The sequence below is a fragment of the Centruroides vittatus genome, unplaced genomic scaffold (genome assembly GCF_030686945.1).
Source record: "Centruroides vittatus isolate TY-2023 unplaced genomic scaffold, ASM3068694v2 contig_971, whole genome shotgun sequence".
Taxonomy (NCBI): Eukaryota; Metazoa; Arthropoda; class Arachnida; order Scorpiones; family Buthidae; genus Centruroides; species Centruroides vittatus.
In genome coordinates, this window is record NW_027122644.1 from 2,752,466 (window position 1) to 2,780,459 (window position 27,994).

The window sequence follows — 27,994 nt, forward strand, 5'->3', positions numbered from 1 at the left end:
CTATGCTATACATTGTAATAATTATATATATATATATATATGCCATAAATGAGAAATTATTGTTATAACATATTTAAATACATATCAATTTTATGTTTAAAATTCTAAAATATGTGAATTTTATTGCTATTTATAAGCAGTTTTAGACCATTTGGCAGAAAATATAGAAAGAAGTTTAAATAGCAACTTGAATTTATCATGCTTATACTTGTCCATTTCACATCATCATATACTGTATTATAAATTTGCTCTAAACTTACCTTGAAATTCCTTAAATTACAGTACTTTAGATATGTAATGACTCATGAACATTTTATATTATCATCCATTTTTCTGAAAGCTTCATTAAAAAAGCTTTATGGTCACATAAACAACCATAATAAATTCCAGCATATGTTTAATGATAATTGATGAATTTATTTTAAATTTCTTCAGGAAATTATTCTATAATCATAAAAATCAAATGGCTTTTTTTCTGTAAATGTTTTTGTTGGAATCTTGAGGTTATTTTTGTTTGAAGATAGATCAAATATTTAATAAAGAAAATTTATTTAAGAAGAAAGTATTGTTTTCTCATGATTGTATTAATTATAAAGATTTTGTATTATTGAAGGTTATTATTATTTTACCAATATTCAACTTATTTTCATTTAAAATTCATTTTAAAAATATTTTAAATTTAAAAATCAGATAGAATATCAATGTAAAATTTAAACTAAAAAAAAAATTCAAACAAATTTACAAATTTCTCACACTGAATAACATTGACAGTAGGCTATTGTTGAATATTTTCATTAAAATTTTTTATTCATTTAATAATGGTGCATGAACATTGACATCAACAGAGACATTTCGGATTTAAAAGCCGAAATGCTTGTGAAATTTTGTCCTCTTAGTTTCAGATTTCACACATCCTATTCAAGTAAATTTGGTTTACTGAGGTGTGTTGTTTGTTTGTCCAAATAGTAATTGTTTTACATATAAACACAGTACATATAAAACATGTTCTTCATGTATTGATGGGGATGATCAAATAATAAGCAAAATATATATTTACAAAAAAGGTTAATTTATTCATTCTTAAACATTTTCCCCAATTTTTTTTATAATTATTATTATTTAATTTACAAATATAAAAGTATATATATAAAAATAAAGTTTCATCATTTTTGTAATATACTTCAAATATAAAAACAAAATCTTGATTATTAAAATTTTAGTAGTTTTTCATTTACTGATTTTATTAAAATGATTATGAAAGAATTGGTAACAAATACAAGTCAAATGATATTGAAGTAGAATTGATAAAATTTATATATTTATTTATCACTTCTATTTTTCGCTTCATATCTCAATTGAATTTATTATAAATTTAAAATTCTAATGGTATCCATTGAAATATCTTAGGCAATTGACATTATGGAACATTTATTACTATGTTTGGATAGTATTAGAAGCCTTAAAATTTAATTAAATTATAATAAATACATATAAATTTATAAAAATGCCTTTATTTTACAGATTTTATGATTTTCATATTGGTAATTCATTTAATAATCAAGATTCTACTTAATTTTATCATAATTTATTACAATTTATCATAAATAATCTAAAACAAAGTATCATTCAAGAAGTATCAAGTAATAAAAGTTAATTCTGCATGAAGATGGACTATTTAATACAAATATATAGTGTATATATAGTATATATACATCTGACAGTTCCGATATACATAACTTTTTAAAGTTTCAATTTTATAAATGAAATTTAAAATTAATTTTCAATTTAATTTTGTACAACCGGCAAATAAAATTTATGACCTCCATGTTCTCCTTTATATGAATACTTTGCATCAATATCTAAAACAGGACAATGTAGACCAGTAGGAGTAAAACTACTAGCATACGTAGTTCCTCCATCAAATGCACCACCACTTTCAAATATTCTATGATTTGGTGGCTTTTCTAAATTAATCCTTTGTATTGCTTGTTTGGATGGATCTATGAAAGTAACTTGGTTTGTAGTCCTTGTATCTAATAATCCTTCTCCAACTTTTTGTGAAGTTGGAGGTCTAGCTGCTTTTGTCCGAACAAAACTTTCACTTTTACCGAACTCTGAATGGCTAGTAGATTGAATTGGAAAACCATTAAAATTTTTCTCACTATATTTAATCCCGTTTCTGTTTAAAAAATATAAAGAAGATTTTGGACGCAGGACATTAGGGCGATCGGTTTGCAAACCTTGATATGAAGATTGTGTAGTACTTATATAATTAACATCCGTTGAATAGTCATGTAAAAATGTAACATTATGACCAAATCCAGGGTATTCATTTCTTTTACCGTTTTTTTCAAATTTACCATTTTCAAAAACATGAGAATCCCTATTTCGTATCCCATATATGCTGTTCTTTAAATTGGACTTTCTAAACTCATCAATTGCTTTTCCTCTAGCATTTGAAGTAAAATTTGTCTGTGTTGAAGTAGACTCATCAATTGCTTTTCCTCTAGCATTTGAAGTAAAATTTGTCTGTGTTGAAGTAGACTCATCAATTGCTTTTCCTCTAGCATTTGAAGTAAAATCTGTCTGTGATGAAGTAGAAAAATGCATTTCACCTTCCTGTTTCAAATTGTCTGCTGGCTTTCTTACTTCACTTTTATACAAATTAAATTGTTTAAATTCACTTCTGGTAGTAGTAGTATCCAAAAAAGGACTTTGATCTTGTATTACAGCTGTGGTTCAGGCTTGAAGCTTTGTGTTTTTTCCATAGGTAGAACCTGGAATGATTGCTGAGTCGTTGTTGTTAAATCCATGTCGCCTTCGTTTTTTGATGTAGTCATTGGACGTTGGCCTCTCACTCTCTCTGTCTGTTTAGCACCAAAATCAGACTGTGCTGTTGTGGTCAGGTCCATGTCGCCTTCGTATTTTGACGTTGTCGGCGGTCTCTGACCTCTTGCCCTTTCTGATTCTTTAGGAACAAAGTCGGCCTGTGCTGTTGTTGAGAAGTCCATTTCACCCTCTTGTCTTAGATTTTCTTTTGGCCGTCTGATATCACTTCTGGTTATGTTCCACTGTTTGTATTCACTTTTGGTGGTGGTATCGTCAATGAAAGGCGGTTGGTCTTGTATTAATTGTGGTTCAGGCTTGAAGCTTTGTGTTTTTTCCATAGGTAGAACCTGGAATGATTGCTGAGTCGTTGTTGTTAAATCCATGTCGCCTTCGTTTTTTGACGTAGTCATTGGACGTTGGCCTCTCACTCTCTCTGTCTGTTTAGCACCAAAATCAGACTGTGCTGTTGTGGTCAGGTCCATGTCGCCTTCGTATTTTGACGTTGTCGGCGGTCTCTGACCTCTTGCCCTTTCTGCTTCTTTAGGAACAAAGTCGGCCTGTGCTGTTGTTGAGAAGTCCATATCACCCTCTTGTCTTAGATTTTCTTTTGGCCGTCTGATATCACTTCTGGTTATGTTCCACTGTTTGTATTCACTTTTGGTGGTGGTATCGTCAATGAAAGGCGGTTGGTCTTGTATTAATTGTGGTTCAGGCTTGAAGCTTTGTGTTTTTTCCATAGGTAGAACCTGGAATGATTGCTGAGTCGTTGTTGTTAAATCCATGTCGCCTTCGTTTTTTGACGTAGTCATTGGACGTTGGCCTCTCACTCTCTCTGTCTGTTTAGCACCAAAATCAGACTGTGCTGTTGTGGTCAGGTCCATGTCGCCTTCGTATTTTGACGTTGTCGGCGGTCTCTGACCTCTTGCCCTTTCTGCTTCTTTAGGAACAAAGTCGGCCTGTGCTGTTGTTGAGAAGTCCATATCACCCTCTTGTCTTAGATTTTCTTTTGGCCGTCTGATATCACTTCTGGTTATGTTCCACTGTTTGTATTCACTTTTGGTGGTGGTATCGTCAATGAAAGGCGGTTGGTCTTGTATTAATTGTGGTTCAGGCTTGAAGCTTTGTGTTTTTTCCATAGGTAGAACCTGGAATGATTGCTGAGTCGTTGTTGTTAAATCCATGTCGCCTTCGTTTTTTGACGTAGTCATTGGACGTTGGCCTCTCACTCTCTCTGTCTGTTTAGCACCAAAATCAGACTGTGCTGTTGTGGTCAGGTCCATGTCGCCTTCGTATTTTGACGTTGTCGGCGGTCTCTGACCTCTTGCCCTTTCTGCTTCTTTAGGAACAAAGTCGGCCTGTGCTGTTGTTGAGAAGTCCATATCACCCTCTTGTCTTAGATTTTCTTTTGGCCGTCTGATATCACTTCTGGTTATGTTCCACTGTTTGTATTCACTTTTGGTGGTGGTATCGTCAATGAAAGGCGGTTGGTCTTGTATTAATTGTGGTTCAGGCTTGAAGCTTTGTGTTTTTTCCATAGGTAGAACCTGGAATGATTGCTGAGTCGTTGTTGTTAAATCCATGTCGCCTTCGTTTTTTGACGTAGTCATTGGACGTTGGCCTCTCACTCTCTCTGTCTGTTTAGCACCAAAATCAGACTGTGCTGTTGTGGTCAGGTCCATGTCGCCTTCGTATTTTGACGTTGTCGGCGGTCTCTGACCTCTTGCCCTTTCTGCTTCTTTAGGAACAAAGTCGGCCTGTGCTGTTGTTGAGAAGTCCATTTCACCCTCTTGTCTTAGATTTTCTTTTGGCCGTCTGATATCACTTCTGGTTATGTTCCACTGTTTGTATTCACTTTTGGTGGTGGTATCGTCAATGAAAGGCGTTTGGTCTTGTATTAATTGTGGTTCAGGCTTGAAGCTTTGTGTTTTTTCCATAGGTAGAACCTGGAATGATTGCTGAGTCGTTGTTGTTAAATCCATGTCGCCTTCGTTTTTTGACGTAGTCATTGGACGTTGGCCTCTCACTCTCTCTGTCTGTTTAGCACCAAAATCAGACTGTGCTGTTGTGGTCAGGTCCATGTCGCCTTCGTATTTTGACGTTGTCGGCGGTCTCTGACCTCTTGCCCTTTCTGCTTCTTTAGGAACAAAGTCGGCCTGTGCTGTTGTTGAGAAGTCCATTTCACCCTCTTGTCTTAGATTTTCTTTTGGCCGTCTGATATCACTTCTGGTTATGTTCCACTGTTTGTATTCACTTTTGGTGGTGGTATCGTCAATGAAAGGCGTTTGGTCTTGTATTAATTGTGGTTCAGGCTTGAAGCTTTGTGTTTTTTCCATAGGTAGAACCTGGAATGATTGCTGAGTCGTTGTTGTTAAATCCATGTCGCCTTCGTTTTTTGACGTAGTCATTGGACGTTGGCCTCTCACTCTCTCTGTCTGTTTAGCACCAAAATCAGACTGTGCTGTTGTGGTCAGGTCCATGTCGCCTTCGTATTTTGACGTTGTCGGCGGTCTCTGACCTCTTGCCCTTTCTGCTTCTTTAGGAACAAAGTCGGCCTGTGCTGTTGTTGAGAAGTCCATTTCACCCTCTTGTCTTAGATTTTCTTTTGGCCGTCTGATATCACTTCTGGTTATGTTCCACTGTTTGTATTCACTTTTGGTGGTGGTATCGTCAATGAAAGGCGGTTGGTCTTGTATTAATTGTGGTTCAGGCTTGAAGCTTTGTGTTTTTTCCATAGGTAGAACCTGGAATGATTGCTGAGTCGTTGTTGTTAAATCCATGTCGCCTTCGTTTTTTGACGTAGTCATTGGACGTTGGCCTCTCACTCTCTCTGTCTGTTTAGCACCAAAATCAGACTGTGCTGTTGTGGTCAGGTCCATGTCGCCTTCGTATTTTGACGTTGTCGGCGGTCTCTGACCTCTTGCCCTTTCTGCTTCTTTAGGAACAAAGTCGGCCTGTGCTGTTGTTGAGAAGTCCATTTCACCCTCTTGTCTTAGATTTTCTTTTGGCCGTCTGATATCACTTCTGGTTATGTTCCACTGTTTGTATTCACTTTTGGTGGTGGTATCGTCAATGAAAGGCGTTTGGTCTTGTATTAATTGTGGTTCAGGCTTGAAGCTTTGTGTTTTTTCCATAGGTAGAACCTGGAATGATTGCTGAGTCGTTGTTGTTAAATCCATGTCGCCTTCGTTTTTTGACGTAGTCATTGGACGTTGGCCTCTCACTCTCTCTGTCTGTTTAGCACCAAAATCAGACTGTGCTGTTGTGGTCAGGTCCATGTCGCCTTCGTATTTTGACGTTGTCGGCGGTCTCTGACCTCTTGCCCTTTCTGCTTCTTTAGGAACAAAGTCGGCCTGTGCTGTTGTTGAGAAGTCCATTTCACCCTCTTGTCTTAGATTTTCTTTTGGCCGTCTGATATCACTTCTGGTTATGTTCCACTGTTTGTATTCACTTTTGGTGGTGGTATCGTCAATGAAAGGCGTTTGGTCTTGTATTAATTGTGGTTCAGGCTTGAAGCTTTGTGTTTTTTCCATAGGTAGAACCTGGAATGATTGCTGAGTCGTTGTTGTTAAATCCATGTCGCCTTCGTTTTTTGACGTAGTCATTGGACGTTGGCCTCTCACTCTCTCTGTCTGTTTAGCACCAAAATCAGACTGTGCTGTTGTGGTCAGGTCCATGTCGCCTTCGTATTTTGACGTTGTCGGCGGTCTCTGACCTCTTGCCCTTTCTGCTTCTTTAGGAACAAAGTCGGCCTGTGCTGTTGTTGAGAAGTCCATTTCACCCTCTTGTCTTAGATTTTCTTTTGGCCGTCTGATATCACTTCTGGTTATGTTCCACTGTTTGTATTCACTTTTGGTGGTGGTATCGTCAATGAAAGGCGTTTGGTCTTGTATTAATTGTGGTTCAGGCTTGAAGCTTTGTGTTTTTTCCATAGGTAGAACCTGGAATGATTGCTGAGTCGTTGTTGTTAAATCCATGTCGCCTTCGTTTTTTGACGTAGTCATTGGACGTTGGCCTCTCACTCTCTCTGTCTGTTTAGCACCAAAATCAGACTGTGCTGTTGTGGTCAGGTCCATGTCGCCTTCGTATTTTGACGTTGTCGGCGGTCTCTGACCTCTTGCCCTTTCTGCTTCTTTAGGAACAAAGTCGGCCTGTGCTGTTGTTGAGAAGTCCATTTCACCCTCTTGTCTTAGATTTTCTTTTGGCCGTCTGATATCACTTCTGGTTATGTTCCACTGTTTGTATTCACTTTTGGTGGTGGTATCGTCAATGAAAGGCGTTTGGTCTTGTATTAATTGTGGTTCAGGCTTGAAGCTTTGTGTTTTTTCCATAGGTAGAACCTGGAATGATTGCTGAGTCGTTGTTGTTAAATCCATGTCGCCTTCGTTTTTTGACGTAGTCATTGGACGTTGGCCTCTCACTCTCTCTGTCTGTTTAGCACCAAAATCAGACTGTGCTGTTGTGGTCAGGTCCATGTCGCCTTCGTATTTTGACGTTGTCGGCGGTCTCTGACCTCTTGCCCTTTCTGCTTCTTTAGGAACAAAGTCGGCCTGTGCTGTTGTTGAGAAGTCCATTTCACCCTCTTGTCTTAGATTTTCTTTTGGCCGTCTGATATCACTTCTGGTTATGTTCCACTGTTTGTATTCACTTTTGGTGGTGGTATCGTCAATGAAAGGCGTTTGGTCTTGTATTAATTGTGGTTCAGGCTTGAAGCTTTGTGTTTTTTCCATAGGTAGAACCTGGAATGATTGCTGAGTCGTTGTTGTTAAATCCATGTCGCCTTCGTTTTTTGACGTAGTCATTGGACGTTGGCCTCTCACTCTCTCTGTCTGTTTAGCACCAAAATCAGATTGTGCTGTTGTGGTCAGGTCCATGTGGCCTTCATATTTTGATGTTGTCATTGGACGTTGGCCTCTCACTCTCTCTGTCTGTTTAGCACCAAAATCAGATTGTGCTGTTGTGGTCAGGTCCATGTGGCCTTCATATTTTGATGTTGTCATTGGACGTTGGCCTCTCACTCTCTCTGTCTGCTTAGCAACAAAATCAGATTGTGCTGTTGTGGTCAGGTCCATGTGGCCTTCGTATTTTGACATTGTCGGTGGTCTCTGACCTCTTGCCTTTTCTGCTTCTTTAGGAACAAAGTCAGCCTGTGCTGTCGTTGAGAAGTCCATTTCACCCTCCTGTCTTAGATTTTCTTTTGGTTTTTTGATATCACTTCTGGTTATGTTCCACTGTTTGTATTCACTCTTGGTGGTGGTATCATCTATGAAAGGTGTTTGTTCTGATGTTAGAGTTTGTTGCGGTCTAATTCTCTGTGTTTTTTCTATTGGTAATACTTTGAAAGACTGTTGTGTTGTTGTTTTTAAATCCATCAGTCCTTCTTGTCTGTAAGATGTTTTTGGTCGAGTTTGCTTTTGTATTTCTATTTTTTTTGCTGGATAATCGATATTTGTAGTTGTTTCATACTGAGTTCCACTTCTTTTTAATACTTCATTCTGTACTCTTTTGGTTTCAGTATTATTATCTAATTTTTTCGTTTTGCTTTTGTATTCCTTTTGATAAATACTTTGAGACTGGATTTGCTCTTCTGTCTTTAGTGTTGTTGTTGGTCTTTTCTGTTTGTATTTTTCAATTTCTTTTTCTGCCAAATCATTTTTATGAATTGTATATTCCATCTTTCCATCTAATTTTAAAATTTCTTTTCGTTCTCTCTTGAATGTTTGGAACTGATCACCTTCTTTGATGTTTGACGCATGCAGTGGTTTTCTTGTATTTTCTCCATTTCCTTTTAGTTGCTTTGTTATAGCTGTGTCTTGCAACTTCATACTGTGATTTGTCATGTTTTCTTTTTCGTTAATTTGATACGATTTATATATTCTTTGTACGTGCTCTGGAGATACCTCCCACTGTTTTCTTTTTGATTTTAATTGATCTGTAAATATATATTATTATTATATATAAAATTTGATAAAGAGAATTATTATTTATATGAATTAAAATGATTAAATTCCGGCATATATCGTTATGAATACTGTATAAATGAACATTTTGAGGTTCTATTGAGTAAAAGATAGAGAACACCGTTCCAAAATACGGGTGGACTAATGCGGGGTGTATCATGTATATAATACGAAGCTTCACCGTGCAGAGCAAGTGGAACAGCACTGTAACAATTACTGTGATTCTAGATCTTTTGAAATGAAACTTGTATTTGAAATCGCTAAGCTAAATAACAACTTATTTAATATTGTGATAAATATTAGTCAGTGAGTCAGTTAAAATAATTTTTATTGTCTGACACCACTGAGCACAGCCAGGCAGAAATACAGAAAAATACATAGTAGATACATGCTGTTGGTGATACAAGATGCAAAATAGACATACAATACTTCAAATGTTTTTTAAGAGAGGAATCCACACCAAATATGTTAAGCCTACCCAAATCCATCTCAGCAAACATACAAAGTAGAGACATATGGAAGATCGAGATACAAATCATAAAAGCTACAATAAAATTAAAAACTAAAAAAATGTTCATATTGAAACGACGAATAAGAAGACTACAAGGAAATACAGAACCAACTAAAGAATTTACCGACTGAAAATACAAAAAAAGATCAGAAACTAAAAAAACTATTCGGATACCCAATGCCAAGTGAAAAAAGTTGGGAAAGTAAGTTAATAGTTAATAAGACAAATAAAATAATACCGAAAAACATTACAAACATACTGAAACTAGGACTAGAATACAATAAACGGCAAAGCAATTAATATAATATCCGAAATTGATAAAGCGGTAAATCAGATAAAAATAGAGTATAGGTGTAATAGAATAAAAGAAGACATTAAAAAACTAAAAAACAGGGAGATAATGTTAAGAGATAGGGGGAAAAGATTATTCAAAAAAATATACAATATTGAAAAAATAGTTAAAGAAAAATAATTTAAATATAATCAAAGGAGATAAAACCAATCAAATCATCATCGTTGATAAAGAATGGGAAAAAACGAAAAAATTTGAAATAGTGTTAACGAATGATTTTGTTGAACTAACAAGAACCAAAAGAAGAAATAAAAAAATGGATGAAGAAAGAAATCACAAAATTATATAAACAAAAAGGTATCACCAGCTGAGAAAAAACAAATACTCAACTATAACGACATCAGAAAACCACAGCTTGAAATAAGTCTAAAAACACAAAGCAGGGGATATATGCAGACCATTAGTAGATTTTAAACACACAATATTATCTAATTTAGAACTGTTTATAAAGAAAAAACTTAAAATAGTCCTATATTCAGACTACTCAATAAAAAACACCGACGAATTAATAAGAAAACTGATGTGTGTAAAAATGAAACCAACATATAGGCTACTAAGTTTGGACATAATGTACCCATCAATAAAATGGGAATTAATTGAAAAAAGCCTACACAATCTAGACATACATAGCTAGCTGCTAGAATTAATAAAATACAGTTTTAAATAATTACTTTCATATAGATGAAAAAATATATAGACAGAAAAATGGTATTAGTATGGGGACAATAACCGGACTAAAACTTGCAGAAATATGCATGAAAGAAATAGATAAAAAAATAGCAAACTTAAACGGAATAATATTTATGGCTAGATATGTGGATGATATCATCATAATATACGACAAAGAAATAACTAATGAAAATATAATATACAACTATGCGAACACACTAAGCAATACTCTAAAGTTTGAAAGTGAAACAGAAAATAAAAATGAAATTAATTATCTAGACATAACTTTAAACGGGGAAAAAACACTATCAATATAAAACCTCACAAAAAAAGCAGCAATGTAGATAAACTTCTTAATTATAAATCGTATAGTCCTATAACAATAAAAAGAAATAATTTTATAACGGCACTATCAAAGACATGGAACAGAACATCTAAGGCTGAAGACAGAAAAACAAAAAAGAAAAAAAAAGAATTAATAAATACTTTTATCTTGAACAATTACCGAAACAGATTACTAAAAAAATGGATAACTACATTTATAAAAAACAGATTCAATGTTAAAAATAATAAATGAGAATATTATATGTACGTCATTCCCCTATATTAAAGGAACATTTGAAAAATATAGAAAAGTTTTCAGGAAACGTGGTGTTATACTAGCAGCCAAACTAAAAAATAAAATTAAAAACAACATCAATATCAATAAAATTAAAAATAACGAAATACTAAACGAAGCAGGAGTGGTATATGAGATAAAATGTACATGTAAAAAACCAGCAATATACATTGGAGAAACAGGAAGGCAACTCAGAACCAGAAGAAAAGAACATGAAGCAGCAATTATACTTAAATATAACCAAAAACCATAGACAAATCACTGCAGCAGGTTTGGATGCACAATCAATAAAAAAAAGTGTAAAAGACAGAGAAAAAGACAGTTATCTACGTAAATTCAAAGAACACTTCGCAATTGTTAATAAAAACAAAACCATAAACTTAAATAATGGCATGGAGATTGACAACGTATGGGAGGAAATGAGAGGGGCTAAAGAGCAAGCAAACAGAAAGAAAGACAGTTAGAAATACCTTAGGGGATACAACAACAACACCGCGTAGCTGTATGTCTAAACATAAAACAGGTTGGTTCACTATTGTGTAAATATATCAAAATAATGGAAGTTGTAATTTTACCATAATAATCACTGTAACAATTGTATTTATACCAATTTGTAGAAATGTAACACCTGAGAGGGGTGCAAGTTACACAAAAAAATCTTGCACCCGAAATGCATAGTGAATAAAGAATAACGAAGATAACACTCATAAGTTTTGTCTCTGATGAAATGTGATCCAGACAAAAAATCGGTTAATTTCTTCGGATTTAACCTATGAAGTCTCATCAATTTTTTTGAAGAAATATTTAAAGAATTGATTTTTAAAGCAATAAAATAAAAGAATAAATATAAAAGTAAACTATAACTAAAGTAACATTGTTGTACATCAAAGTCTACATGTTGTTATAGCAGAGCAAAGCGTGTATATACATTGGCACCAAGACTAGAGTGAATCAGATCACTGGAGTAGGTCAACGGATCCCACATCTATTAGAGTAGAGTGAAACAAATTCCTTTAAAGTTGCTGTTGCTTTGTAAGAAAAAATCAGGCTTTACTGGCCAGTCTATTGTTCATATTGCCATGCTGCATGCACTGATGTCTGATGTCATCCAGCATAGGACAGTTGTATAAATAGTGCATGACACCGTTCCGCACCCCACAGAGCTAACAGCAGTCAGAATTAGAGTGGCGAAACCTTTTCAGGTAAACACGAAAGCGCCCGTGTTCTGTCAAAAATTGGGCTAAATCATGTGTGGGCTGAATCCATTTTCTGTGAACACATTCCTTGACCTTTGGATAAAACTTCTTGTTATGTGCTGTTGTGGGATCTTGGCCCAATCTATCTGCCAGATCTCCAAGGCCTTGTTCCAGATAAGTTATTTAAAGCTTGACTTAGGAATGAGATTGTAGGCAAGAAGCGTATCAGGGTTAGGCGTTACGTTTCGCGCCAGGAAGTCAACCCGTTCATTGCCCAGAATGCCGCTGTGTCCTTTGATCCAATTGATGGCATACTTGTTAAAAGACGTAGAAGCTGCAGCGAAGATGTCATTTGCAACAGAGTGAGTGTTATCCCTATTCCCCAGAGCAGCAACAGTCACAGCACTGTCTGTGATGTTTATGAGTTTGTTTACAAAGTTAGTATTTCACTAGTTGATTGCCATCAATACAGCGAAGATCTCAGCTTGGAAAACAGAGCATTCGGGTGTAGAGCGAAGGAATCATTGTAAACCTCTTCACCGACCTGAAAGATCATAAAGGCACTTGCTGTGCCATCCGTTGATTTGGATCCATCTGTACAAGCTTCAATCTCTGTAAAGGTAACACGAGGAGAGAGTCCCTTCCTTAAGGTATGATGTGGGAGTCTACACTCCCACATCATGCCTTACGGGCCTGTCTAATTCAAACATGGTAGCATTTAAGGTAGTTCCATTAATCATTCCTGTAGTTTTACATTCCTGCCCCTAGAGATACAGAAACATTTGCTATTAAATTGGAGAAACTGGAGGATGTGGAGCTTCCCAGCCACCACAGGGAGGGCTGCATTCGAAACGGTGGAATAGCACCTGGTAAGTTGTAATAAGGCATCCGTTTTGCAGACCTCAGAAGCCGATGGTTATGAGATTGAGAGGCAGCAGCGCTCCAACAGCAGATGTATATGAGATGGTTGGTAAAAACAGGCAATCATATATGGCATTAGTTGCCTCAAAACCGAGGTCCCAATTACATCTGGCGAGCCTTAAAAGACCATTAAAGGCCAAGTTACTTCGACTAGTAATGTGTCTTATATGCTGTTTCCAGGAGAGTTTATGATCAATCACAACCCCAAGGAAAGTGAGATGACTTACAACCTTTATCGATTCATTACGAAACCTGATACAAGACACACGTCTGTAAAGGTTAGGGGCACCCGGAGAGGAGAAAACGATTCCCTTAGTCTTTACATGTTAAAACTGAGTTTATTTCTCACAGCCCAGTTGTACGCTTTCTTAAGAATGTCAGTAAAAGGGTTTCTCAAACGGGATCCCGGGATCATGGTTGTTTTTTAACCTGGAAAATATCGCGGAAAATTTTTCTTATCCCGTAAAATAAGGAAAAAGTGAATTTCTTAAAAATTCACTTTTTCCTTATTTTATGTTAAGGTTGAGGAAATTTTGCAAATAGAAAGTATAATTAACTCGTAAACTGTCAGAATACATTTGTATTTATTAATTTTAAACCTACTTATTAGATTTTTTTCTAAATTTTGCTCGTTATGGCACGTCACAAATGGTCAATAATCAACACGTAGCTTATTTGTCACAGGACTCTCAAAATTCTTTACCAGTAATATCTGGAATAATTGTGCTGATGCTATCTTAATTTTTAACTATTCCCAGTAGCTTCAATAACTGCGTAACGTCAAGCTGTGTAAATTGGGCAAGGAAACAGACGAGTACAAAGTCTGCAAGTATGAAGTTTTTCTTCATAACCTGATTATTAAAGACAAACGAACTGCCGAATTATTGGGCTATAATGTTTCTATTAAAGCAGTCGAGGTAGACAAATCAAGAATACTAGAGAACAAAAGAAGTACTACAATCTCGAAAAAGAACTAGAAATCTTTCAGGATACAGGTGAAAAACACATAATATTTGTTTTATCTTAAACGCATTAAACACGTTGCATTAAACAATTGATGTAATTGGAATCCAATTACATCAATTGAATCGGAAAGAACATTCTCGGTAGCAGGACTTTTCATTACTAAAATAAGAATCAAATTGAGTGATCGGAGTATTGACCATCTTTGCTTTTTAAAATCTTTTAAAAATTTACAATATTTTGTATTATATTTTATTTAAAAAAAAAAACAAAAAACAAAAATTACCTTCTAAGTTAGAAGTTTGATCTAAGTTCATTTTTTTTTAAATTTTCAACTCAATTCAAAGGCATTTTTGTTGTTGTTGTATGCAGTTACCAGCAAACTTTAATAAATGTTTTTCTATTTGTGAAAATTTCTACGTAATTCAAAGTTTTAATATATATCATACACGGCATTATTAATATGATTTTGGAGATTAGAGAACGTATTAAATTACTTTAAAAAACGAAAAATAATTATTGATATATCATTTGATTTCATGATATTTTGTATATCTTAAAAATAATTAATTTTGTTCCGGGATCCCGGGACGAGCAAAAGACCGGGAAATGAGAAACCCTAGCCAGTAGCTACCCTTTCTATGTAGCTACTGGCTATCTTGATGGGACAGGGAAAACCAAAATGGCGTCGTCTGCATATGCATAGACACGACATTGGTAGCTGAAGTCGGTACGGTAAAAGTTATCAAATAAAATGTCTCAGAACAGAAATGTCCCACAAACAGACCCCTGTGGACAACCACGTTGTAGCTTACGTGTAAATTAAAGATGCCCCGAGAGAGAGAGAGAGAGAGAGAGAGAGAGAGAGAGAGAGATAATTGCTTCTCTATCCTCAAAGTAATTAGCAGCAAGATGGAATAAATTAGCTGGACGATTGCACTCACCTAAACAGCGTAAAATTTGCGGCCACCAGGCCGAATTAAATGCAATCCTCAGATGTAGGCTGAGGCCGAAGACAAGCTTGTGGCTTTGTAGCAGATGTTTGATGTGCCCAACTAAGTCCATCAATGCGTCAACAGCTCTACGCTGGCACCGAACCATATTGGGCTTCATGGAATAATCCTCTGGACTCCCCAAACCAATAAATGCGATTAAAATGGAACCTATCTAAGATTTTCTCCAAGATTGATAGTAAGGAGATATTTCGCATGATTTGAATGTCAAGAGGTTTGACCCGATTTTTCGATATTACAATGAAAATTTAGTATAAATGAACATTATATCACAGGTTATTTTCCACAGCTGATGCGCCCTACCTTAAATAATTGACACAAATGGCCGAGCGTAAATAAAGACATATTAACTATTTCATTATCATAAACATGGGGATATTATGATGCGTAAAGCAATTATTACATATAAATCTGATGTAGAATAATATTCTCAGCAACGAGGAAAATGTATTTAGGGAGAAACGCAAATGTGAATGAAACTTTTTCAGTTTGTAGGTGATCCTCCAGAGCAGTAGGCTGCTACTTTGACTGCTCAGCCATCTGGCCTCCACAATTTTTGCCTTTTCGAAATACTTGTCGATTGTTCGCCACTCTACTGTCAGTTCTCAACAATTCTTTGAAATAAACAGGAACTTCTTTTAAATAACTTCCGAATTTCTTATTTCTGTATAATAAACTATATGAGAAGTATCAGAAAACAAAACCTCAGACATTGTTGGCACTTGTTTTATTTTATTGACAATGATAAAAGTTTTGATTTCCCTTTAAAAGCTCACAACCAAAAGGGTGGATGCACACATGCCACGCGGCAGAATGACGTCACGCATTTCTATCAGTTCCTTTCTCACTCAACATAGAATCACGTGTTGTTTTAACCGCGGAAAGTTCAACGCGGTTAACTGAGACAACTGATATTAGAAAAAAGAAGAAAGGATAATAAATTTAACACAAATTCTACATAAATAATCATGTGTAATTTAATTCAAAAGATAAAACAAACGAATTTTACTCGAAATAGTATTCTTTATCGAGAGATCTTAATCGAGGAATAAGCGTATTTTGTACATCAGTTCTTTCTCGATCTAAGAAAATATATCTAATGCAAAATCTTCGTTCAAATCAAACGAAATTTGTAAACACGTAGATAACTGCAATGTCGGTATCGTCCGCCATCTTGAATAGTGTACTCATGCGCCGAAATCTAAGTAGATTGCCGCGTTTGTTATCATACTACCGCGCGGCGAAGATGCGTTTGCTACATCACTTTTCGTTGCCGCGCCGCGTATGTGCATATACCCTAAAACTTGTTAAATAGATATTATTTTGTTTAATTAATTTAATTATTATTTATAAATAGTTAGGCTGCTATTTTAACAAAAGTTTGAAAAATGTAATTCCAGAAACATCGGGATTTGAACTCGTGATATCACCACAGTAGGCGAAAGTCTTAGCGCAGCGCATTGAAACGACATCCTTATAACAAACACTACCATCTTTGTTGATTATTATTGAACGGCTGGCTACATACACTAGGGTTGCGAGATTTTCCAGTTTTCTGGGATTGCATCGGAGAGTTTATTCTACAATTGTTTCTATAATGAAATACCTTGTTTTTTCACATTTTAAACGTATTTATGTCACTGGCAGAGAAAAATACACATCTATCACATTGTCTTAGAATTGAAGCTTCCCGGTACCTTTCGAGAAGAACTCGTTTTGCAATCCAGATTCGAATGCAGCCAAATTCAAATTTACAGCTTGAGATGTTGGCTGCTTGCGCTTTGTGTAAATCGGGCTTAAAACCTCTTAATTTTTTATTTTTATGAAATTCTAATTGCCTGATCTTTCCGTCTTATGTTATACTGTAATGTCCTGGATTTAAAATCTAAAGTTCAGTTTATTGTTTCTATCGTTGCAAACAATTTTATTGGGTTTTCTGAAAACATTAAGGAAAATCACTTGATTATTGAGTTATTTAAAAATTAAATATTCACAAAATGCGAAATTGAGAAGAAACGAACAAAGTCATTGCAAGATATTTCATAGTAAAGTTACGATTTCACCAAATCAGAAATATGATGCAAGGTTTATAGTTTATCACGATATTTCAAATACAAATTCTCATAAATAAGTAATAAGTAAGACTACCTTCTCACGTAGTATAGATATTCTAACCCGTTATAAATTCATAATAGAACGGACTTTATTCTCTAAAACAATTGCAAGATGAGAAAGAATGCGAAATTAAAAAGTTATTACTGTTATCTAAACCTTTACACCATTTGTAGATCATAATCCCAAAGCTTTAACCAATCGATGCAAAACGCTCGACTCTCAGCCAATCGAATCGTCAACAAAAAGAAACAAAAGATTAATTCACTTTAAAATTTGTAGTTATGTAGAAATTATTCAATGAAAAATCATTTAAATGCAGACTATATTAAAATCTAACTTAATTGAATAAATCAGAATTAAATACAAATATGCTCTCTCAATATTTTGTAGAACCCTGCTATCTTTAACTGTTACCTATGTAAACTTCACTGTTTTACACACAGATGCGTATCCTTAAGGGGCATCATTAACAAAGTTTTAATTTCTTTACAATCCATTATTTTTCTTCTATGCGGGACAGTTCGCACTTAATTTAATAATTTCATTAGTTCTGCCTCATACATTTCCTCGTCTGCACATTCGAGCCTAACCTATTCTTTCAGTTGTGTGTTGAAAGAATCTCTCTTATTGAAGTCATAAATAAAAATGTTTAAACAGAATAAAGAAACAACAAAAATGAAAATAAATCAAATGTACCTGCTAAAACCCAGAAATATTTTGTTTTTTAATTTGTTGAAATATTTATGTTAATTTATGTGAAAACGTCTTCTCTATGTTGCGTGTTTCCTATTGATAAAAAGTTGTGATTTTACTATTAAACCCGTTCATTTATTTTTAAAATCCAGATTAGGCCTATATATGAAATTAGTTCCAAATAATTGCGAAGCACTCCTATAATTTTGCGACATTTATGAAAAAAACCATACTCAAAGGGAGGAAAAATAGCTCTGTCTTTCTTTAATATAGAAAATAACAAGCACTAGAGTTTGGAAATGCTTCAAAAATTTATTATTGACTATAAGCTATTTGTTATATAATGTGTAGAAAGTATAGAAGATTATGAAAATTGTGGCGTAGGCTATAAAAATTATAAAATGAACTGCATAAGTTACACAAAATATAAAACACGATCATTATAATTTACGTACAATGATCCTACTCTACTTAATAGAAACGTGTATTGTAATTTGTGCAATTAAAAAAAAAAGTATTTTTCTGAAATAAATAGGAATGAATTATCGTAGTATTTATTAATTATAAAAAATGAAGTAAGATGGCCTTTTCTCAGAATTGCTCGCCATCTGGACCGTTCTAACCTAATTGAAAAAGATGTTAGAGGCCAATGTATACGGCAGAACAAACATACGGTGGCCAGGTTCTGGACGGCCAGACAGACCACCAGCAAAAACGATTATCTGAACGTGAGACAAGCACGAACAGCTGCAACTGAGTCTTTGTCAACGTCCAGAGACAAGTAGAAGCGTCAGTATTGAATCCTGTCTCAGTAATTGAATTTATAAATTTTTATAGGTGCAGTATGGCGTAAAATTAAAATTAACTGTACGAAGGAATTAGAATGTCTATTGTCAATTATTTCGGTAGCGATTAACCAGGGACTATGAAAATAAAGTTTTAAAAAGAAAGATGTTTAAAATATAAAAATCATATAAATTATTATCTATCTTTGAATAATAAAACTGTTTAAAACATAATTTTTAGATTAATGAATAAGCTAGTTTATCCGAATTAGAATTCTATTGAAAAAATATTAGATATTAATGATTTATTTATCTTCTATTCACCAAAATATGATAGTTTAATATATTAAATGTTATATTCATCGATGCAAGAAAAAAACCAGTTGAAAAACTGTCATACCATTTGAATGAGCTTGTCATTCAATGTGTTTGCAAGAGACAGTCTGATTGTTTGGTACAACAAAGATGAGTTCTCCATTCCTATACAAAACATTTCCGCAATTCTACTAGATTATTATTCTTTATCTTTCAATAATGCTCATCTTCATATTCTAATTCTAAAGAAAATTCATTGTCAATGATTTCCTGAGAGCGAAAATATTCTCAATTATCATGTTAATTAAGTTTATTCCAAAACAACTAAACTGTTTAAAACATATCGTACTAATCGGACTATTCGGAACTATTCGGAAATGTTCTAAGAAATAAACGAGGAGGAGTTTTATTTTTTATTTAACTTGCCCGTTTCCTTATAAAGTACTTAGTTATACTTCGTAAACGGCGATAATTCTATGCACAAGAACCACTCAATAAATAATACTTTTCTGTAAAATTTTAAGTAAATAGCTTAAAATAATCGAGCAAACAAAATGCAATCGATTCTGCAAAATAACAATTTGTTCTTATTGTTCTGTTTCTTGGCTAGAACTTTTTAAAGAATATAAATACATGGATTATCTAATTGTATTATAAAAAATATATGAGGCTAAACTTAATGTTTTTTAGTTCGCGATTTGAAAGGAACACTTAAGATTCATATTTACAATTATTAATGATTAATATTTACAAATAATTAATGAAATTTAAAAAAAGACAAAATTTCGAAACCTTATATAAAAAGTTTGTTTTTTTTTCCTTGTAAATTTACTTTAAAAATGCTATACAACAATCAAAGATCAGGAATTATCTCAAAATGTCAATGACTTTATCAACTCTCTACGATGAAGCATTTTAAAAAGTGGGCCTATTTCTATATAAAAGAAATTAATGTCTTCTATTTTTTACTCTGCATGGAAAATATGAAAGAATATACGAAAATATAAAAAAATATTTAAGTATAAAATAGTCAAAATGTAATTTAACCAATCCAACCTGTTGCAGAAATGGCTGTAATTGAAGGATCTAATTGGAGGTTGATACGCATTCGTTCCCGTGTTTGCAATATGAAAAATTAAGAGTAGGTTACATGTACAGTAACTGAAAACTTTCGAAAAGAAACATCAGAATTTAATATTAGCAACATTAAAATAATTGCGAAAAAGATGAAACGATCTCGATCTAAAAAACGTCAGCGAAATCGTGGATCAAAGCGGTCCACCTGCTATCACTTTTACATCCATGTAGAAAAACCCTAATCACTTCTGCCTACGCCTAGTGTCTTCAAATTTAAAGATTAAGTAATATACATCTTGATTTAATCTAAAATTGGCGTAATGAGTCAGCGACATTTTAGTCATTCACGTATAAAGTTTCATAATTCTTAAGCGTTAGCCCCATTCTGATCAGTCTGGAGCCGCTGCATTTAATAAATAGTGGACGTTCTCTCATTTGTTTAATGAATGAATTTATTTTATCATTTAAAAATTGAGGTTATCCGGTATGCGGCATGTTAAACCAATTAAACGATGAGTTCAACAAGTGAAGTAACGTGGATACAGACTAACGACTTGATCCACTTAATTCGCAATAGCATTGTTATTTTTAAATCTAGAAATGTCATTTCAATAATATATGGTGTTTATCAAAGTGATTTTCATGATAATAGCATTAAATTTCGGTGCTTTTATTTAAAATTTTTAAATTACGATATCATTAACCGTAGTCACGACAGGTAAACTAGTCTCAATTCTGAGATCAAGCCGAGACGTACCCGTGTATCAATTTTCATTGTTCATTTTCATTGAGATTTTTCAATTAATTTCAGAAATTTCTGCAGCTCGTTGAATTGGCGAATTGGTTTTTTTTTTCTTTTTTAAACAGAAACGCGCTCCGTTCCGAAGCGTTTTTCCTGCTTAAGCAAGTTAGAAGTAAAAATAGACTTTATATGAAATTATATTTACAAATTTAAGAAATTTTAGCAATTTGAATAGATATTGTTCTTTTTTTTCCTCTTAAATAATGGCCTAGCCTTATGTTTTTCTATTTTCTATTGTTTTCTTGTTCCGTTTTGTTTCCAAAATAATCAGAAATAATCGAATTCGTGCTGTGTTAAACATTACAAATAATTTCGGGTTTAAAATAATTCAAACATTTTAAAATGAAGCTTCTTTGTTTATTTTTCTTTTATTGAAATTTGATTAATAAAAGAATATATTAACACTACGCTTGTTTTATTTTCAAATTTCAATTTTATATCCGGAAAAAAAGTAGAAAATAAAACGAATAAAAAACTAATTTATAAAGATGTTACGAAGTAGAAAAGCGATATCATAATTAATTTAAAATAAAAATTTGTATTAGTTAGAGGATTATTAAGAGAAGATAAAACAGAAAATAAAAAAATTTCATAATTGCTTCTTCCTTTTTTTTATTAAATAAATAAGAATGTGTTTTCAAATTCTGTACTCTAAAATTAATTTATGGAAGGAAATATAATATAAAACACATTGCTATTTTTGTTAACGTGTCTTTTATATTAAAAAAATATTATATACAGTAACTAATACAATATTCAATGAGAAACACATAAAATAAGATATTTTAGTATGTTGTATAAGAATCTGCTATGAAATCATGCAAACAAGCCTACCTTTTACTATACTGTATATAAGTTTACCGTCAATAGTATTCCACCGAACCTAGATTAATCCATTTTGCTGAAAAATGTGAAAAGCAGCGCATATTTTCATATTTATAAAAAATGAAATTTATATCCTCTTCTAGTTGAAAACAGCATAAAAATTATGTAGCTAACTACTTTAGTCAGAGCAAATTATTATAAATTAGAAAGAAGAAAACATGGTTATTACTATAACGTCTGTTAAATTTTAACTTAGGTTAGTTGATGGCACAAAAATTTGCTGGTCTGTATCGATAATATAATTCGTCTCGATCGATTGATCTACTTCCTAAAGTGTAACACTAATTTTAAACGTGACTCTACTCATTAGATCTAACATAGATAACACCAGACAATATAATACCTCATAATTATAATTAAAGCTGAATTTTTTTTTCTAATAAATACTTATATACTTCACTTATAACTTGTACAATTGCGAATTTTATATCCGAAAGATCTCCATTTTGATTGAAAACAGAACGAGTATAGATAGATTCTTACATCATCAATATATCGATGAATATTTTGACGCGACACAGATCAATATCTCTTTTTTAAAAAATAAAATAAAATCGTTATAACGAGAAAATGAAATTAAAATTATATCTTTAAAACTAATTTCTAAATATTATTAACTCAAAGTTGATTTTGCAGAAAAATATACTTCGATTTACTTTAATAAGTAATTTTAGTGTATAATTATTAGGATATAAAGGTAACATTACAATAAATATCGTAAGAATGATCAATATTACTTTACGGGTCGTGTAATATAGATTTCTGTACATAATTTAACAACTAATACAGGAGTAAGGTCACGAAAAATCGAATAATTTTCAATTTATTTCATAGGTCATAAACAATGGAATTAATTAGAAAAAAGGTTCTTCTTTCTTATGATTCCAACACTTCGATAAATATACTTATTAGTTTCAATGTTCTTATTTTTTGCTGTAATTTTGATAAATAAGTATATTTCAATAAATCGTACGTCTTTTTTTTTTTTTGGTATAAAGAGTCTTGATAGACTCAAAAATATTCGTGCTATTGTGGTAGCTTTCGTGATTACTTTCGAATTTTATTAGTTTTATTTTTTAGTTTCATTCTATTTAATGATCGTATCGTTTCCAAACGAAACTACACAATATTTCCGTGGTGAATTACGGAAGAAACAAAACCTGTGATCAATCACAATATGAAATTTAATCGATCAATTTGGGATGTTTCACTGTTAATAAATTTATTCCTAACTTAGATATAAATTTGATCAAATTTTTAATTCAATAATACTTTCCTTTAAATTTAATTAAAAATATGTATATTAGTAAATTACTTAACTGTTTATAACTGATATTAAAAAGTTATTATAAGGTACAGTACGTTAAATAGTAAACCGGAAAAGTGACATTAAAAGTCGGGAGGATGAGCAATAGTGGCGTAATTTTGACACATGAAACTTCCGAGACAGAGACAACAGTAACTGAGACTGACAACACTATTGATGGGCAAGAACATTAGAAAAGGAACCGATAAATGGCGGCGCCTCTCCAGCAATGCACGAAGCGAGAGTGATGTAGTGTCCGAATTTTGACAAAAACCAATCAACATCCATAAGCACATGCAGGTACTGTACTGTAAGGAGACGACTACATGAGTGACACACAGGTGTACGAGTAGATTTTTAAGGTCCAAAAATTGCCACAATTCTGTGGAAGATTCTCAATGGCTTTCACTGCAGTCCCTGCCATAGAGAATCTTTCACAGAACTGTGGCTGCTTTTGGAACCTTAGAACTGTACTGGTACATCTGTGAGCAACAAATGTAATCGTCTTCTTACTGTACCTGCAAATGCCAATAGATGTCGATTGGTTTTTGTTAAAATTCGGATAACATTACACTGATCTCGTTTCGTGCACAGCTGGAGAGGAGCCGCCATGTTATCGTTTCCTTGTTTTATGTTCTAGCGCATCAACAGTGTTGCCACTCGCAGTTACTGTTGCAAGTTTCGTGTGTCAAAATTACTATGCTATTGCTCATTTTAAATATTTTTTAGTGAAGAATTAAGTGCTCTATATATGTTTTAGATACAGTAAAGTTAGGAAGCATTCTTTACAACAAATTATATTTAATCGAAAATATAAATTCAATTTTATCGTATTTTTAAAGCTGTATAAATATTATTTTTACCTTCATCATCTATTCCGTTTGGACAGGTGGTAGAGATGACCTTTCCCACTGGAAAGTGTATGCAACGATGATTGCTGAAAGAAAAAGTATTTGAAATAATACAAAACAACAATTAATAAATACAAGATATATATAAAACTTTAATTCAATAAAAAATAAATTTAATATTATAATTTTATATTTATATAAAAAAATATAGAACTTAAATTATTCTAATTAACCTAATTTAAAGTTAAAAATCTAAAAGTCTCACATGACAGTGGAAAACTGTAATTTTCCGTGAATTCCTAATAAAAGAGGTCAAAGAAAGGTAAAAAGCGAATTTTTTTTATGATTTAAGCTTCTTAATTTTAAAATAAAAATTAGAAAGAATAACTCATAATTTACATAATTTTTCGACAATTATAGGTCTTATCACTTACTGAATGGTTGTACACTCATACAGAACCGAAACGTTCACTGCTCTAGCGATTTTGAAACGGGCAAAACTTTATTATATGTGAACTTGGCCTGGATTAATTCGAGGGTGGAGCGAATTTTGAAGCCGTTGCCACGATACAGTGTTTGAAATATATATACTCATGCTACCTTGAGGACACTGATCTCTACTGGACAATGTCCTTGATGGATCATTAACTAGAAGATCGGATGATTTATTCCGCTTATATCAAACTTAATCCATTAAAGTAGACAAGATTAAAGTATTTATCAGGAATTATCAAGTTATTGAATGATATTTTTCAGGAAAAAATACGTTGGAAAATATAATTTATTGATGTATTTAAGAATTCATATCACGACAATTTCGGGAATTCGTAAGAACAGAAATTTGTAATTTTAATAGTTTTATTAGATTTAGCGATTATAAATTTTATAATACAATGGAAACAATAACTTACGTGAATAATTCTATAGGAAGAAAAAGTTCATTGCCGTATACATTTGAAATAAATTGAAGTTCGAAAGCCTTGACTGAAATTCTCATACAAAAGAAAAATATTCCAAATAATGTTGATTCACACAGAAAATTTTGCAAAGAATGTAATTACGATCTACTCTACTGAACATCGTGAATGACCTTATATTAATCTACATCAAACCGTGACATATATGATAAAGTTCAATACTGTTTTGTATTCATTTAAATTCATCTGATCTATATTATATTTGCTATTTAAAAATGCTTATCTCTTGCTCTTAAAGAAGACTACATTCAGACCAAAAGCACGCCATATTCTTTTGTTGATATAACGCCATTTTGTTTTTATATAAATTGTTGCCAAGACAAGTATTCAAATCAAAGTTCTTGAAAATTTTAATATTAATATTTAAAGAGTAAATATTTCTTTGAGTACTTAAGGCTAATATCGATCGATTTAAATACATTTTTCCCCTTTATTATTTTAATATACATGATTACATTTGTTATACAATGTTTGTTCTTTTATTATAAATATAAGATTTAAATTAGTGATTAAAAATAATGTAAAAGTTATTCAAATAAATGTATGAATTTTTTTTTATATATTTTACTTTAATTTTGATTGATTATATAATTTCATTTGTAAACTAAAGTAAATTTCTGAGAAGCGTAAGTAAAATTTACATATATTATGTCATTGTAGGAGAGCTTTGTAAGATACATAATTGTCATATCCCCAAAGGTACAGTTATATTTATAAAGTTAGATTATTTAAGGGAAAAAATTAAAATAAAATTAGACTGCTACACTTTGTTAATTATAACGTAAGATATTCGTTATTGTAAATACTTCCTGAATATATTTTTTTATTTGTTAGCAAGGTTGCTAAGGATGTCTATTTTAAAATAATCGATATAATAATTTCGTTTTTTAATTCTGTAATAAGGTGGTTAATGTTTAGTTTGTTTAAAAACAGTTATGGCAACGGACTATGTAGTCTTCTCTTTTATTTATTTACATTGTTTAGACAGGTAAAAGTATGCTTACAAAGACAACTACGCCCGTATAGCCTATATACGTGATAGTGTAGGAATGTTTTAAAATTAATTAAATAAAACTTCTGGATATTCTTTTTTATTCGATAAAGTGAATATTAAAGAGAACAATATTATCATAGCTCATTATTTTAATGTTTCTTCTACTTTTCTACGTCCTTGGCTTAGTCACATAAAGGGTGTGGCATTGTTGGATGACATGAGTTATCCTGGATTTTTTTCTTTTTTAATTCATAAGCTCTCCTTTAATTTTGAAGTGGGTTCTGGGTTCTTGATTTAATTATTATTAATATTTTTATTTTAAAAGAAAAATATTTTCGCGTGTTTCTTTTATAATATATCAGACATTAAAAAAATTGTCAAAGCATTCCCTTGATTAATGATTTTAATAATTCAGATAATCACTTATATTTTAAGTGTTTCGTGTGTTTTAATAACTAAGAATACGTTGATATGTACTGCATTAGTAAATAATATTGTAATTTCTTTTTCAGAGTATGGGAGGAGGAGCCTGGAAACATGATAAAAGGAATTAATTAATTATGAGATGATGATCTAAGGTTATACATATTTTTGATTGTTTTTTCATGTATACAAACGTACTTGTTATAATATGAATCATTAATTATTAATAGCTTATTTCGTATTGTTTAAAGAGTGATGTGAAGTTTATGAACCATTTTTGACACTCGTTTAAATAACACAAAATTCCCTCTCGAATGTTAAAAATTTCAAAATATTTCAACCGTGTTTATAATTCTTGTGATATTATATTAATTTATTTCGTATTTTTATAAAGTTTTTTTGCAATCAAATCTTTTATCAAAAGTATAAAAATATCACGACCCACAAAAATCTTATTCTGTAGTTGGCCGGATTTTTATTTAATATATTTACATAAAAATTCAATATTTATCGACCGTAAAAAATTATTTATATTATAAAATATAATATAATTGCAAAAATAACCCCGTGTAATAAAATTATGATAATTTTAAATTACAATTAAATATAACCAAGTCAATACAAACTGTTTTTGTGTTGATTCATTTGTATTCTCATACTGAATTATAATATAAAATAACGATTTTTATTCGTGATTTAAATTGAATCATTACTTCAATTTTTTAATAAACTGTTTTTAACTGATTAAAATAAGATTATAAATTAATCGAAAAAGTTTAAAAATAAAATTCTGTGGAATTTCTTTTCTTCATTGACCTAATTGATTACTATTAATAAGTGGCAATAAAGTATCTAAACATCTCAAAAATTCAACAGGAATTGAAAGTATTTTGAGTAAAACTGTAATTAGTTTAATTAACTACGTTAATGATTAATTAAGTCATTACAAAGTTAACTCTCAAATATATTGTTTTATTACCTAATTAATTTTTTATGAACAATTTCCTAGAAAATCAATTTTTCTATATAATCGTTTTTGTTTACCGCATGAAAACGTTTTTCTTTTTACGACATTTCGATCAATTTTCAATTGAGAAATTCCAGTAAGTTTTTTCCAATTCCATCTGATTTTTGTTGTAATATTTTTGAAAAAGATATATAAGATATAAAATATTAATTAATGAAGTATATATATATACACTTTATTAACTAATTAATAAAGTTTCGTGTGTCATATTCTCAACACAATCATAATTTCTTTCCGTAGTTAAAACTGTGAAGAAATATCTGAAATTCTTTTACTAAACTCCTATTCTAAACAACCTTCTTCAAGATTTGTAAAGGAAACTAAAGCATGTTTGTGGCACGCACGCACTTTTCAGATAAGTTATTACCGGAATTTATAAATTAAATCTATGTTCTAACACATCTTTTCCATTTAACTCACATTAACCAAGACTGAAATAAAAACGAAAATAAAAAATATATATATTTACAGAAAGTGTCAACGATTAACTCACCCGCAAGTACATAGCTGGCAGATACACTTCTCCATTGCCATGGTTGTTCTGTGTTCGAAATCCGTACTTATTCTTTACATATTAAAACTAATAATCCCGAACTACCCGTCTAACTCTACCTTCAATCGCCATATTCCCAGAATGCAGGGCAGTAACGTGGTTGCCTAGGATACTTCATTTCAAACAGTTGACCTATATCGCGGAATTGGATTTTTCTTTAG

The 27,994-nt window shown here is 32.2% G+C and overlaps 1 protein-coding gene across 1 annotated transcript; it reads right to left on the minus strand.

Annotated features, from left to right (window-relative positions):
- Nucleotides 1-1,785: 1,785 nt before the first annotated feature.
- LOC136985559 (uncharacterized) lies at nt 1,786-27,880 on the minus strand. Its single transcript, XM_067282864.1, has 4 exons — nt 27,774-27,880; nt 23,872-23,945; nt 2,731-8,758; nt 1,786-2,653 (listed from the first exon to the last, which is right to left on the minus strand). Exons 1-4 carry the CDS (start codon nt 27,812-27,814, stop codon nt 1,786-1,788), a joined length of 7,011 nt encoding a protein of 2,336 aa, XP_067138965.1. The 5' UTR covers nt 27,815-27,880.
- Nucleotides 27,881-27,994: the final 114 nt, after the last annotated feature.

Excerpts from the sequence above, each read along its gene's own strand:
- LOC136985559 (XM_067282864.1), bottom strand. The coding sequence starts at position 27,814 with ATGGCAATGGAGAAGTGTATCTGCCAGCTATGTACTTGCGG. Across the intron at positions 8,759-23,871 it reads AAACGGAATAGATGATGAAG|ATCAATTAAAATCAAAAAGA; the intron begins GTAAAAATAATA and ends ATATATTTACAG. Across the intron at positions 2,654-2,730 it reads TTCAAGCCTGAACCACAGCT|TGAAGTAAGAAAGCCAGCAG; the intron begins GTAATACAAGAT and ends TTTGTATAAAAG.